The sequence below is a fragment of the Trichoderma ghanense genome (assembly GCF_004382785.1).
Source record: "Trichoderma ghanense strain CCMA-1212 chromosome Unknown scaffold_0, whole genome shotgun sequence".
In the NCBI taxonomy this organism is placed as follows: domain Eukaryota; kingdom Fungi; phylum Ascomycota; class Sordariomycetes; order Hypocreales; family Hypocreaceae; genus Trichoderma; species Trichoderma ghanense.
In genome coordinates, this window is record NW_027395663.1 from 2,816,969 (window position 1) to 2,831,081 (window position 14,113).

Here is a 14,113-nt window from a genome sequence, read left to right on the forward strand (position 1 = left end):
TTGATTTATACCCCTTTCCCCTTACTGTAATGTATGAAGAAGCCGTCTGCGAAAATCCCAGTTTGGGGAGTTAGCCAGAGAAGGAGGCCTCGCCACTTTACCAATCCAAGCAACTATATCGAGAATTGACATGCAAGCCCCCAACCCTGACAAGAGGGGAAAAACAAACAACTTCTTTAAAGAAAAGGCGGGACAATGATACGCAACTAGCTCCTCCACTGTGGTTGTTGTAAGCCAGCTACCAAGAAGGGGAAAAGAGAAAAAAGGAAAAAAAAGAGAATTCGACAAAGTTACAAGTTTGGGGCGGGAGGGCGTCTCCGGTTAGTAACCTGATGTGGTTTAGGGGACCGTTAGAAAAAACATGGGGTACGTTCTAGAAGAAGCCGGGGCGAGGAGAGGGGAGGAGGGGAAGAACGAGTTCTTACTATGAGATGCCGGCGGAGTTATGACGATTGGGGGGGGGGGGGGGGGNGATTCTTTTTCTTGTAGTCGATTATGGGTGTCTATTATCATGTTGTGTAGATGGAGATTTGGTGGATGCTATGTGAGACGAGTAATGTTGATATCGACTCTTGCTGCTTTTGTTGTTCTCGCTCGGTATGATTGGCCACATTCAAGGCGATATATAGTAGTGCTATTTATAGCACATGATAAGCTTCAAAATTGACGTACTCTTCTTCTTGAGAGGACATTAAGAGGACACGTCAAGTCACAGTTCAACAGACTTTGGGGTATATGTCACATTGAATCGCCATCTGTAACGGACGTCTCGATTCCAAAACCCTTCATTGAGTTCCATTCGGGGCTGCCTTCTTATGAGCCTCAGTCGCTGCATCCAGGGCATCCTTGAGCGTGTCAATCAGATCCTCCACATCTTCCAACCCGGCAGAAAGCCTGATGCTTTCCTCAATGGCGCCATACTTCCTGAACTCTTCCTTCTCCTCCTTCTTCTTTCCATACATCATCATGTTGTACGCCAGCATAATGGTGACATGGCCGCCCAGGTGCGGGCTGGAATAGAAGCCGCATCTGTCGTAGAACGCTTGGGCGGCCGCCACGCTCTCAAACTCGACGTTCAACAAGCAGCCGTAGCCCGGGTTGGGAAGTTCCGTCGTGCTACGCCTCAAGTAGCGATCGTAGATGGACTTGTCAGGCAGCAGACTAGGGTACTGGACTCTGGCCACGGGAGAATCATCGCGGCCGATTGTTCGGTGCAAGAAGGTTGCCATGGCCTCTGCGTTCCGATTCAGACGGCGCGTTCGTTCGAGATAGTCATGAGAGTTGAGAAGTATCACCTCTGCATCGGCAGCGAAAAGCTCATTGTTGAACGACTTGGCAAATCGAGAAGACAGCTCGTTGTAATGAGGAGAAAGGGGGTTGAGGACAATTGAGCCGCCAAGGACGTCAGCTCTGCCGTTGAAGGACTTGGTGAGAGAGGTGAGGAGGATGTCGGAGGAGGCCAAAACATCGACATTGGCAAAACCCGCGAGAGTGTCGTCAACAATCAGCACAAAACCGTGCTTCTCGGACAACTTTTTGAGGCGAGACAGATCCGCACTCAACGTCGTTGGGTTCCCCGGAAATTCAACAATGACGAAGCTCACTTTTCTGCCTTCTTTCGCTTCCCCATCGAGCCACACCTCCATTTCGTCAAGACCTTGCTCATCAACCATGCCCAAGTGCTTGAACCCATGAGGGCTCTCTTCGTGCAGATGATGGTGCGTGTTGTGGAAGATGACGCCGAGGGCAACGTTGGTTCCGGGTCGGTACTCCTGGAGGAGATTTGTCGTGCAGAAGATGGCAGCCATGCCAGTGGGGAAGAGAAGGACGTCATCGGGTTTGCTCTTGACCAGCTCTGCATCGATGGCAGCACGGTGGACAAAGTAGTTGATGCGTTCGCGAAGCAGTTGATGAGCAGGACCAACGGGTGTATAAGTTGGCTTAGGAGGGTTCTTCCAATCATCAAATGGGACCTCAACCAGATTGTCGATGTCGTTCAACAAGTGCTCGGCCATCCGAATGGAAAGTCCAAGCCCGGGAGCTCCCCAGCTCAGCAAAAGGGCCTTGGTGTGGGCCGGCTCGAACAAGACAGCATAGAGGCGATGTCCCCCCACATCGACACATTTGAAGGTGAGCTTTTCCGGATCAATGGCCGCCTCTTCTCGAGCCTTATTCTGAACATGGCCAGCCGTAAAAGGCCACATGACAGGGTTGAGATACACCATGCAGGACTTGCCCTCATGGCCTACTCTCTTGGCAACCTCTTGGCCGAGCTACGCACGTACAAGGTCAGAGAACTTGCCCATCGTTGGCGAAGTATGCTGTGTAGCTCACCTTGGCAGCGAACTGCGTCGGACCAAACCGTGGATAAACATGGACGACTTTAGCCATGGGAGACATGTCTCCATCGCGAAATGCTTGAAGCATGCCCCATCCGGGCAAATTGGTGACGATGCTGTAAGGGGTCTGCGGCGGCGGCGCATGACCAAAGTCGGATTGTGGTCTCAGGACGACCATTTTGCTGTGCTCGACGAGAGTTGATCCGTTCTTGATGCGATCCAGAGACGCAAAGACACAAAAACACAAGGATGCAAAGACCCAAAGATGGACGAGCCCATCGATGGCAGCTACTCTGGGACTCTGCGGTCCTATTTAAACTACAGCAGTGCCAGTACCACCAGCAAGCCGCATGCATGCTGCAGGGGAAAACCACGGCCGTGATTCGTATATTCCGCGCAGCTTATGCGGTTCATAGCCTATTGGTTCGAGGCTAACGGACCAGGTTCGAAATCCGTCAGAGGCGAAGGCGAGGGCTACTTCTTGTCGCCCAATGCTTTTCCGCCCTTAGCGCCGCTCACTTGGTGGTGGCGGCTCACGTAGGATGAAGCTTGTGTACGTGTAGCCTTTTAGCCATCAAGGTTGGGCATCACCAGTTTTGGTGGGGTAAAGGCCGAAGAGTGGCGGTTTGCCGTGGCATTGTCCGGCAATCGGTACGCTGGTCGACGGATGACTGGACCTGTTTCGTCACAAAACATAAGATGGTATCGCACGGGCTGGATCTGAACCCATTCGACAGGACCCTGTACCTGTAATCAGAAAATCATTTCCCCCCCCTGAGACGAAGTCGAGCGAGGGTTCTTTGGTGGGGGGCGTGTAAGCTGGAGGTAAGCTATAGTAAGACCGTATATAGCGTCGCTTGATCCTTTCGTCTCCATGCGGGAGACTCACCCAACAGCATTGTCCGATATAGGCTTGATTCGTATGTTCCATCTCCAGGAGGCGAACGTTGCACATAAGCAGCAGGAACTACAGCACGCAGCTCGTTTTGCTCGTCAACTAGTGGCCCGATATGGACGAGCTGTGGGCTAGAGTTGCGTGTCTGATGCTGACCCTTGACAAAATACAAAAGTCCGCCCGAGAGTGTCGATAATCAGGGCGAGAGGAGATGACAAATTGAACCATGTTCATTCCAGGTTATGAAGCTGCTCGGTTAAGGTGGTATACAGACATCGCACGAAGAACACGAAAGTTGTTCTGCACCACGTGATTTGACGAGAAACTCAGAAGGAAGCTGCCCTGGAGTAGAGTCGTGAGTCGCGACTTCCACAGCAGGTGGCTTGCAGCGGCAGTTGGCGAGAGGTGCATGGAAGGTACACGTATCTCAGGTATCTCATCTGACAGCATCTTCGGATTGTTATGCCTTACCTATACATGCTTATCTTGTTCCATGTGCAGCGCTTGCCTTCGTGGTGTTATCCCTCGACCCCCTAGCATAAACCCACAAGGACAGGCGACTGTCATCCTATCTAAGCACCCGATATGTACTACATATTCTCTTCCATATCAGATGCATTGCACACCAACAGCTTCTCTTCGGATGACAGTCAGACCTGGACTTACATTTCTCTACAACCCTCCATGTGATATTATCTCTCACAGTTGGGTGTGTCGGTGCAGACGTAGAGGCCATGACTGAGCGAATGCGTCCATCTTTCCCCTTTTGCCTCTTGGACTCGGGATGGAACTGCGGTGCCAAGCTTTAAGTGCATCAAGGGGTTATACAGAGGAGGAAACATAATGCTTCTTTTGAGGAGCAGCTCCTTTTGCATACCTGGTATGGCTGGCTACCTAGGAGGTAGGTAGCGACCAAAGAAACGATCAGAAGTGACCATCGATGTAGCTACGCAGTGAATGCAAGTGTCTGCTTCCGAAGCCTTTAGCTTTTTTTTTAACCCTTCTTTTTAATACTGCCTCTTCTCCTCTTTGATCTTTTCCCCGTTTCATCTGTTCAACCCAACAGCGGCCATAGAATCTGCCGACACTCAGCAAGGCGCCACTTACACAGGCGCTTCTCCCAAGCCCCAAACCAGCCTCACCCACGACAAACCCTCCTCACCCTCCAAGCCCCTCTGCAGGAGACTAAGAACGCAGGAATAATTCAATACATTCCTTCCTTCTTCTCAGCTTCTGAACAGCTGCCCAGTTTCACGACACCCATTTCTCGTTGATGTCCTCCCCACTCAGGCCGATGATTGGCCGGCCAAGTCATACCATTCTTGCCCACCTCCGCACTGCAAGCGGCCGAGACTCGGAGGCCGGTTCTCCGAAGAGGCGGATTCGGAGGGGATGCGCTGGATGCCGAAGCTGGATTCTTGGATTGAGGCCTTGGATGTAACAGCAGGATCATTGGCTGGTGTGATGTTGAAGAGGCATGGATGAGGCTCTTATGAAATTGTTCATATATAGAGGATCTATTTGCTGAATTACAAGGTTCGGTCCTGAAATCGTAGTCCTCCTCTTCACACTGCTATACAGCATCTACCATACCCCAACTCTCAACTTACAACACCATGTCCGACATCATCGTCATCGGGTAAGCCTCCTTCTCATTCCTCAAACCAAAACACTTCAAACCCCTAATCTCTCCCCAACCCCACCAGCGCCGGCGTAATCGGCCTCAGCGCCGCCCTCCGCCTCCAACAAGCCGGCCACGCCGTCACCATCATCGCAAAGGACTTTCCTTCCCCCTTCGAAGCCGCCGACAAGCGCGCCCTCATCAACTACACCTCGCAATGGGGCGGCGCGCACAACCGCTGGGTCCTGCCCACGAACCCCGGCGAGCAGCGCGAGCACGGCTTCTCGCTCGTGACGTATCGCCACATGGAGGCCACGGCGGCCGAGTTCCCCGAGGCGGGCATCACGTTCATGAAGGGGATCGAGTATTTTGAGAATCCGCCCCCTGTGCATCGGGACTTGACGGTGGAAAAGGCGCTGCAGCTGGGGCTCGAGGAGTTCAAGCTGTTGGGAAAAGAGGACTTCCCGGATGACAGGGTTGCTTGGGGATGTGAGTACAAGACGTGGTGCGTGAATCCCATGGTCTACTGCTCGTTTCTGCTTCGCCGGTTTCATCTCCTTGGCGGGAAAGCCATGTCGATGGAGCTGCGCAACTTGAACGAAGCGTTTCTCATTGGGAACATCCCAGGAGTCAAGATTGTCGTGAACTGCTCCGGCACGGGCTTCAACGACCCAGCCGTTTTTCCCACGCGAGGTAAGGCCCCTCGAATCCCTGATACCCATCAATTACAGAGAGCAGACGTCGAAAGATAGGAGATGGCAGTTTATGGTTTGACACAGTCTCTCCTAGGACAAACTTGTCTCGTCGCAAACCCTTGCGATGCTACAGTCACCCGCCAGAACGCAGACGGATCGTGGACCTTTTGCGTCCCCCGAAACTTCCACGGCGGCACCGTCATCGGGGGCACAAAGGAGCCCGACAACTGGGACCCGGAGCCCAGTCCCGAGACGCGCGCCCGTCTCCTGTCCGCCTTTGCAGCGACGTATCCCCCCATCGTGGCCGACGGGCCCCTGAGGCCGCTGGGCGACATCGTCGGACGCAGACCGACTCGTAAGGGAGGGATTCGGCTGGAGAGGGAGGACATTCCGGCTGGTGAGGTCAAGGGCCTAAAGGATGGCGAGGCGAGACTGGTTGTGCATGCGTATGGCCTCGGGGGGAGGGGGTTTGAGCTTTCGTGGGGTGTTGCGGAGGAGGTGATGGAGCTTGTCAAGCAGTGAGTTTCTAATAGTCGTCTATAAACCGGCCGCTGCGCTATTCAAGAAGCAGCCTTGCCTCCCCTTCCCTCCACTTTTTCGACATCTTGTTAATCGTACAAGTCCCCCATATTCTGGGTGTATCTATATCTGTACATGTCCCCTTTCTCTCCAACCTGATACTCCAACATGAGATGCCATCAAAGGTCTTTTAACAAAGCAATTGCCCTCCCTGCGCCAACAAAAGAGAAACGCCAGCGAACCTTGAAAAAATATGTAAACTTCCGCTTCTCCCTCCTTTCCAACGATGAATCCATCCTCACTTCGCGCTGCCTTCGGGTCTCGGAGGAGGTATCTTCTCTCCTCGCCTCTCCATCTCCCTCTGCCTCGACAGCCTGACCTCCTCCGGCAGCCCCCACCACTCGCGCATAAACTCCTCCTGGGCCGCAGCCATCTTGGCCTTCCTCTCGCGCTGCCGCTGTCGCTCCATCCGCAGCGCGAACCACTCCTCCCGCGCGGCGTCCTGTTCTTCTTGTGTGGCATGGAGCTTCATGCATGCGTTCATGGCGGTGTGTTCGTTTCGGCAGGCGAATGTGACGCTAAACGTTCGACCGAGGGCGCAGTTGGCAAATGCTATTCCGTTCATTTATATCTTTCAGCAAAGGCTTTCCTATGACGGCTCCCAAACGAGGAGAGGGGAAGAAGTGAGGGGATCATGCCACTTTTCGCAAAAGCCTCCAAGACAACAGCCAGCCAGCTCGCTTAAAGAGCAATCAATGGGATTCGCATACCTTTGATCTCGTCGGCGCATTGCTTCCGCACCCGGGCATAGTATATGTCTCGCACCTGCGACTCCTGCGAAGCCGACAAGGGCAGCGGATTGCGCGACGGGACGCCGAGCCGCGGTTGGGGGACGTCGGGTGTTTCTGCGGCCATCGTGGCCATCGGGCTGCGCGATGCTCTGCCGCAGCGTATATAAACAGGCTTGAAGAGAGCTGAGCGAATCGGTTATCAAATTCGCGCTGTTTCGAGAGGATTTAGACGCAGTGGGTTTTCGTACGATGGAGGGCCGGTTCGATTCTGAAGCTTGAGCGGATCTTGAAGTGGTAATTCCGCCAAATGGGTTTGAGCTGGGCCGATCAAGCGGCAGAAACGTTCACCGCCTGCCTGCTTTGACTTACATGAGCATGTACGTACTTCAACTGCGGATTCTTTCTTTCTCTCTTCTCTTCACTCACACTCATGCTTTACGATATGATGCAAAAGTCTCAAAAGAAAGGAGTTTTGATTTTCGACTGCTAATTGCAGCCACCAGTGTTTCGTGATATAATAGGTATCTACCGTGCTTCCATCCAATTCATTAATCAAAGCTAGCCATTACCCCATGGGATATCCATAAAATCATTGCGCCCTCACATCTGTTTATCCAACTTCAACTACCTCATCCCCAGCTCCGATTTTTCTACTCTCATCTTGAATCAAGGAGCTTGATAGGGAGCCTGCTGGGGAGGAGGCGAGGTCCCGTGGTGGGAAGGAGCCTCGTGGTACTGCTGAGGAGGGTACTGGTTATATGCCTGCGGGTCCTGGGGGGGAGGAGAGTAGGCAGTCTGCGGCTGGTAGGGAGACTGGGCCGGCGGATAAGGGCTGGTAGTCTGAGGGGGATACTGGTCCTGCGTGTATTGACCCTGCGGGGGATATTGGGCGTTGGGCTGGGCCGTGTTCTGAGGCGGGATGAGTGTCTGCTGCTGCTGCTGCTGCTGAGTCTGGTCCTGCTTGGGCTCCATGACAAAGGTCTGCTGGGTAGGGGCAGCTTCGGTGTCGAACAAGAAGCGGCCATCCTTGCGGCCCATGAGGAAGCCATGCAGAGTCCAGGCAAAGCTGGCGATGAAGAGAAGCCTAATGCAATCGGGTGTCAGCTACAAGTGACAATCCAGACTTCGTTGTTCTCGTTGGAACTCACCAGACCAAGGCGCCGAGGCCCGCGATGGCAGCAAGCATGTCGCCGCCAGACTTGAAGAGGATGACGTCGCGCTTCTTGAAGCACGTCTTGCTGTTGAACAGGCTGCCGTCGTCGAAACATCCGTTGACGGAGACGTCGAAGACGAACTTGGCGCGCTTGGCGGCGACAGCGGCAAAGGTCGCCAGCCAGAGGATCATCATGACGCCGTCGAGGACGATGACGGCAACGACGTGGTAGATGTGGTGCAGCGTTGGGACTTTCTCGCTCAGGATGGCGTACATGGTGACGATCCAGGTGATGATGGCCTGAACTCGGTGTTAGGGCTACCTTTGGGATGGTCCATGCAAGAGACATGACTTACAATAGCCAGAGCGAGACCTTCTTCGTCGAGGTAGGCATCGTGCATCAACCGAGCAGCCAGGGCGAGGATGATGAGGGAGATGATGATCTGGAAGATGCGGACGACGAACACCCAAGTGGGCGAGACCAGTATGTGGCCGGACTCCCTTTCAGGCTGCTGCATGATGGGCGAGTTGCTGCGTGTAAGCTAGTCGTCGTGCGTATTTCCTTGGGATGCTCCTCAACGTCGGATACGGTACGAGTTACAGATAGACTTGACAGCCCGGCTTATACCAGTTGAAGCAAGCAAAAGAGCGAGTCTGGATACAACAGCCGAGAAACCAAGGCGCACCGCCGGCAGCAGGGCGGCACAGCATTCTTATTGCTGCCGCCCATCACGCATCACCCATCGTCAAGCTCGCTAGGGCTGTAGCAAGCACAGGCATGTGCTAATAGTAGGTAGTAGCAGCATCAGGTATCTCGTCTCCGCCCTCGGCACGTCTCTCAGCCTAGCCAGCAGTCGGTGAGGCAGACTGCCGGCCCATCATGTTCCTTGGTCTGCATCGCCTATCACACACACTTCGCAGCTGTCTGCCCGCGCCAGCGACGCGACTAGCTGCCTTGGTCGCCCCCCTCTCGGGTTCAGCCGCAGCCCAGGGTGGTTGCTTTTTAGTGGTTAGGCCTCGCTGCGTCGTTTGTCACTTTTGAGTCGAGAAGCTTGGGGACGGACAGATTCAGGGACTGGGGTACTTGGACTCGCTAGCCGGTGCGGCTGTGGCAGCCCAAGAGGCGGTTGATGGCGTTCTGGACTCGCATGCTTGAGGTCCCCCAAGATGCATCCGTGGGAGGAGGGTTGGCGATGCGGAGCTGCAGATGAGCTTCCGAAGGCCTTGCTCGCTTCTGTGCAACGACACGGAGAGGGTGTGAGTGGGCTTTGAAGCGGCAAATATCAGTGGTGCTACCTGCAACAACTACACGCACTGCGTACAAGAGAAGAGAAGGCCATCGTCAGCCAGGCCAGGATGGGCTGGGTTGGAAACATGTGGCTTGCATGAGAAGCTGGATGTTTTTTTGATGAGGTTGTAAGCCCACGGTCTAGTCAATCGGCTACAACTTAGTAGGTAGGTATTGGCGCTGTATGCGCGTAGGTAATGTACTAAGCTCATGTACATATATAGTACGCAGAGGCGGCAGATAATGGGCGAACCCTGGCCTACTGTCGCTTCTGACAGGCGGATCCGCGGAGTCGATTCCCTGGTGTAGGCAAAGACTCTCGAGAAGGATGAGACTATCGACTGTCAACTATCGAAAAAAAAAAAAAAAAAAAAAAAAAAAAAAAAAATTGAAAGGGCAAAAAGGCAACATACCACGCGATTGGCACCAACTGACGGCATATCAGCCAGGGTCCCCGTGCGTGTAGGCACTTGTACGAAGTGCATTACATGCGCCCTTTGAACCCTTCCTTGCATGGACCAACAGCTTAAACTAAAAGAGTGTCCATGATGCGCGTGCTACCATGTGATCGTACGAGCGTCTGGATGGAGTCCCCCTTGCATGAGGCGCTGTGGCTGTGGTTGTACTTCTACTCCTTTGTACAACTCCTCAAATCTCCATGTTCTATATAAGGGACACCGAAAACAGGTATTGCAGACATGCAGACAGACGGACTTGGCAGCTCGTGAGAGAATCCACATAAAGTTTAGAGATTGACCAGATAACCTCGAAAGAAAGCCCTTCCCGAAACGCAGCAGATCGGCATCCGTGCGGGATTGGTTCCGCCCTTAGCTTGTCTCTGTCAGCACTTCTTTTAGCACTCATCGATTAATTACCTATTTCGACAGTTCCGACGCAAAAGAGACGGGAGGAAGAGACTACGGAGAACTACTGGAAAGATACACTACCTAATAAAGAGAGAGAGATTGGGGTCGTCAGACAAGGGGGATCCGCCGCGGAAAGGTGCTGTGTGTGTGTGTGTGACCACAACTGATTCATCCAGCTCAACAACAGATTTTGATTACACTCAGCCTCACTTTTCTTGCTGCTCTAGCGCCCTTGGCTCGTCTGTGTTGCTATCAGGCACTTCGCTTAAAACAGTCCAGGCCTGTTACTGGACAATATTGCGCTGCCATAGTACGGAGTCCATCACAAGTATTCTCTCCTAGAATCTGTGTCAATCAATCTACCGAGCAAGCAATCAATCAATGAGTTGCCCTGATCTCGTGGTTCGGTGTGACTGGTAGGCCGTTCAGCTGCGCATCCACAGCCAGTAGAGCCTCAATTCTGGGGGTTTCTGCTGGCCGCCGCTCGCTTCCCATCACGAGGGTTGCCGCACGCCCTTGTGCTTGGATTTTCCCCCGTATCAAGGTTCTGTTCTGTTTTGCTCATAATCATGTCATTCCCTCGCTGTTGTTGAAGCTTTAAAACTTTTTTGAAATTCTTTTCGTTATTTTACAGTATCCGTATATACACATGTGCTGATGAGCCCGGCGCAACCCTCACTTACACCTTCTCGTTGGGCCCAGCAATCAGAATCTTGATGGCCTCGCCAGACTTGACCTTTTGAAACGCCTCCTCCGCCTGCTTGAAGCTGACGGTCCCCGTAATCAGCCTCTTGACGTCCACCCGCCCCGATCGGATCAGCTCGACAGCCAGCTCGTAGTCGCCGGCGCCGTAGCGGAACGAGCCCCTGGCCGTCACCTCCTTGAGGCACATGGCCATGATGGGGAAGGTGATGTCGCTCTTGCCCATGCCGCCCTGGACGTACGTGCCGCCCATGCGCACGACGTGAATGCTCGTCTGGATCGACGGCTCCGCGCCGCTGGCGTCAATGACGACGTCGGCGCCGCCGGGCAGCTCGGCCAGCTCCTTGATGGCCTTTGCGTTGTCCTCGGGCGAGACGCGCTGCGACGCGTACGTGTGCGTCGAGCAGAAGTCGCGCGCAAAGTCGAGCTTGGACTGCACGATGTCGACGCTGACAATCTTGGTGGCGCCGTACGCCTTGGCCACGGCGGCGCACAACAGGCCGACAGGGCCGGCGCCCATGACGACGACGGACTGGCCCGGCTGGACGCGGGCCTGCTTGACGATGTGGACGGCCACGGCCAGCGGCTCGACCAGCGCGCCCTCCTGCAGCGACACGTTGTCCGGCAGCTTGTAGCAGAAGTCGGCCGGGGCCGCCCACAGGCCCGTCAGGGTGCCGTGGTACGGCGGCGTGGCGGCGAAGACCATGTCCGGGCACAGGTTGTACTTGCCGGCGCGGCAGAAGGAGCACCGCCGGCACGGGTAGCCGGGCTCGAGGGCGACGCGGTCGCCGGGCTTGAGGCTCTTGACGGCCGGGCCGACCTCGACGACGGTGCCGGCCGACTCGTGGCCCAGCACCATCGGGTCCTTGACGACGAAGTGGCCAATGGCGCCGTGCACCCAGTAGTGCACGTCGGAGCCGCAGATGCCCGTGTAGTTGACGGCGACCAGGACGTCGTTGGGGTCCGCGATGGTCGGCTTGGGCCGCTCCTCAAAGGTCACGTCGCCGGGCTTGTTGAGGACGAAGGAGAGGTTCTGTTTTCCTCGTGCCGAGGGCCAAGTCAGCTCCAAGTCCTCGATCGATTGTCTCTCTCTCTTACACCTCTCTCTCTCTCTCTCAGCACCATCATTCGCCTCTCCGTTGAGGGAATCCTCTTACGCTGATCGCATCCTTGTTGATCGTTTGAGTCGCCATCTTCGAAACGAAACAGTTGCTCTACTCCAAGTCCAATGTTCAACGGAAACGCTTTTGGCGGGGTGACGTATCAGCTGTCACAATGACGACGTCAAGAAGCAAAGAGATGGACAAGAAAGCAGACAGAGAAGAAAGAAGGGGAACCTCTTCCCACGACCGAGATGGCAAATCCCATTATATACGGTAACTTACCTACATAAAACCCTCCATCCCCGCATTGGGTATATCAGCCATCAATAGTATGACATTTTCCATCCGCGAAAACGAGTTTCTTCCCAACCCAAGCCGTCGCCCCACGATAGCTCAGAAAGCCTAAACAGCTCCCACGTCCATTGAGAAGGACTCGAGAACCCCGCGCCCGGCCCGGTGCTACCCTGCGCGCCTAAGACTTTGGCAGAAGGTCCAGGTTCCTGGGCTGTTGGAAGAAGTGCCTTGAGTGCTCGATTTGCCGTGGCAGCCCACAATTATAAGAGGACCAATGGCAATTTAACCGGTGACAATAACCGCGCCAATGGGAGAAGCGCTGGACAATTGCTGGAGATTCCGATGACCTGCGCCTTTTAGTTTCGGTGGGCTGGTCTCGTGTTTGATGCCAGGCAGACGCATTCGATGTCTTCAACCCACGTGCTGCAGCGTGTAATATGTGACCAGCCCATAGGGATGGCATCGAGGACGGCATCAATATTGATTCTGTGTTTCTTACCTACTCACAGGTGTCTTCATAGGGTCCTGCGCCGCTGGTAGTTTTATATAACTGTCACTTGGAGGCTCTTTGAATGCAATAGAGGGGCGAATAACCTATACCTACTATCAGAAGCCTCGCTGCAGTCACACCCGAACAGAGGCTACCAGTGTATAGAACAGAGTAGGGGAAATAATAGTTGCTGATGTAGTTTTCTGGGCACTATCTTTTTGGCAAATAACTACTTATCGAGGGATTGAGAACATCCAGGGCAAGACACATATTCTAGCTGCTAGGCGATGCTACCTCTAGACGGGACAGAAAAGAAGAGCGTGTCAGGCTTCGGAACCCATCATCTCTTGAGCACGACTCACCAACAACCTTTACCTCTGCTTTTCTCATGATAATGATATCTTCTGTTCTAGGTTCAGGAAAAATCACCTCAAGTACGACTGTCAGTCATTAACTAGATAGTACTAGTATGTAGAGGGTATCAAATCCAGGGCAATAACTGGAGTTCTGAGCAAAGAGGCTGGCTTCAGATCTCCGTTTGGACAAGAGTTTGCATCGTCGATGGGAATTCTGTAGAGCAGAGAAACTCGTGTCTCCCAGAGGTGCTGCAAGCAACCAAGTGAGCATGACGAGGGCGTCTTTTGGTATGCTGCCATCATCAGTCTGAAACTCCAGAGAACGAGAGCCTCGGATCACGGATTGTTCATTGTCGGCATGAATCCGTAGTATCTGAGCCCCGGTCTCATGGAAGCTCAACACCAGGATTTAGTGATAATATAAGCTATGATGCCACAGTGCTAATTGGAAATGTGTGATGCTCGAGCCAAGGATGTAGTGCAAGATGGGAGCGTAATTTGCTCACAGCCAGTAGCACTTCGCTTCTCGCGATATGGTCATCGGGTACGAACGTATCGTATGTGATGATCACTAAATGAGGACCTTATGGACCATGGGCATGCTTGGTCCTGTCCCCTGTAGTGTAAAGGATACCATGCTTCAAAGTAGTGAAGCTACGTCGTCCGACCTCCATAAACCTTTCCCTGTAAAGTGGCTTGCGTAGGTTCATCGAATGCGTAACTAAGACAGGAGCGAGATCAATATACCCTCCCCTTTCTGGGATATGAACGCGACGCTATTGGGGTATCGATACATACCTGCTCCCGCTGTGAGCCCACCCTGGGTTGCGTGCCCAGGTGAGTGCATCATCAGACCACTCTGTCATGCCCCAAAGAGTCCAGACAAAGTAGTTCCTGTAGCGGTTATCTCATGTATTCGATTCCGGTTCTCAGCCCTAACCCAGCGAGTTTTCCCATCCGGTTGAGACCACTGGCAACCTCTTTCCAGAAACCGTCGAGCA

The 14,113-nt window shown here is 53.8% G+C and overlaps 5 protein-coding genes across 5 annotated transcripts; 1 reads left to right on the forward strand and 4 right to left on the reverse strand.

The window, feature by feature from the left end:
- Positions 1–785: 785 nt before the first annotated feature.
- Positions 786–2,517, reverse strand: CCMA1212_000964 (uncharacterized protein; the record flags this gene model as incomplete). Its single annotated transcript, XM_073698405.1, has 2 exons — positions 786–2,273; positions 2,335–2,517. 2 exons carry the CDS (start codon positions 2,515–2,517, stop codon positions 786–788), a joined length of 1,671 nt encoding a protein of 556 aa, XP_073563563.1.
- A 2,333-nt stretch (positions 2,518–4,850) lies between these two features.
- CCMA1212_000965 (D-amino-acid oxidase) lies at positions 4,851–6,072 on the forward strand (the record flags this gene model as incomplete). The annotated part of the gene is made up of 3 exons (XM_073698406.1): positions 4,851–4,873; positions 4,941–5,548; positions 5,645–6,072. The coding sequence occupies 3 exons, from the start codon at positions 4,851–4,853 to the stop codon at positions 6,070–6,072; spliced, it is 1,059 nt and encodes a 352-aa protein (XP_073563562.1).
- Positions 6,073–6,367: 295 nt separating this feature from the next.
- CCMA1212_000966 (uncharacterized protein) lies at positions 6,368–6,993 on the reverse strand (the record flags this gene model as incomplete). Its single annotated transcript, XM_073698407.1, has 2 exons — positions 6,368–6,681; positions 6,840–6,993. 2 exons carry the CDS (start codon positions 6,991–6,993, stop codon positions 6,368–6,370), a joined length of 468 nt encoding a protein of 155 aa, XP_073563561.1.
- A 533-nt stretch (positions 6,994–7,526) lies between these two features.
- Positions 7,527–8,531, reverse strand: CCMA1212_000967 (uncharacterized protein; the record flags this gene model as incomplete). The annotated part of the gene is made up of 3 exons (XM_073698408.1): positions 7,527–7,944; positions 8,009–8,313; positions 8,370–8,531. The coding sequence occupies 3 exons, from the start codon at positions 8,529–8,531 to the stop codon at positions 7,527–7,529; spliced, it is 885 nt and encodes a 294-aa protein (XP_073563560.1).
- A 2,315-nt stretch (positions 8,532–10,846) lies between these two features.
- On the reverse strand, positions 10,847–12,395 carry CCMA1212_000968 (putative D-xylulose reductase A; the record flags this gene model as incomplete). The annotated part of the gene is made up of 3 exons (XM_073698409.1): positions 10,847–11,902; positions 12,027–12,062; positions 12,390–12,395. The coding sequence occupies 3 exons, from the start codon at positions 12,393–12,395 to the stop codon at positions 10,847–10,849; spliced, it is 1,098 nt and encodes a 365-aa protein (XP_073563559.1).
- Positions 12,396–14,113: the final 1,718 nt, after the last annotated feature.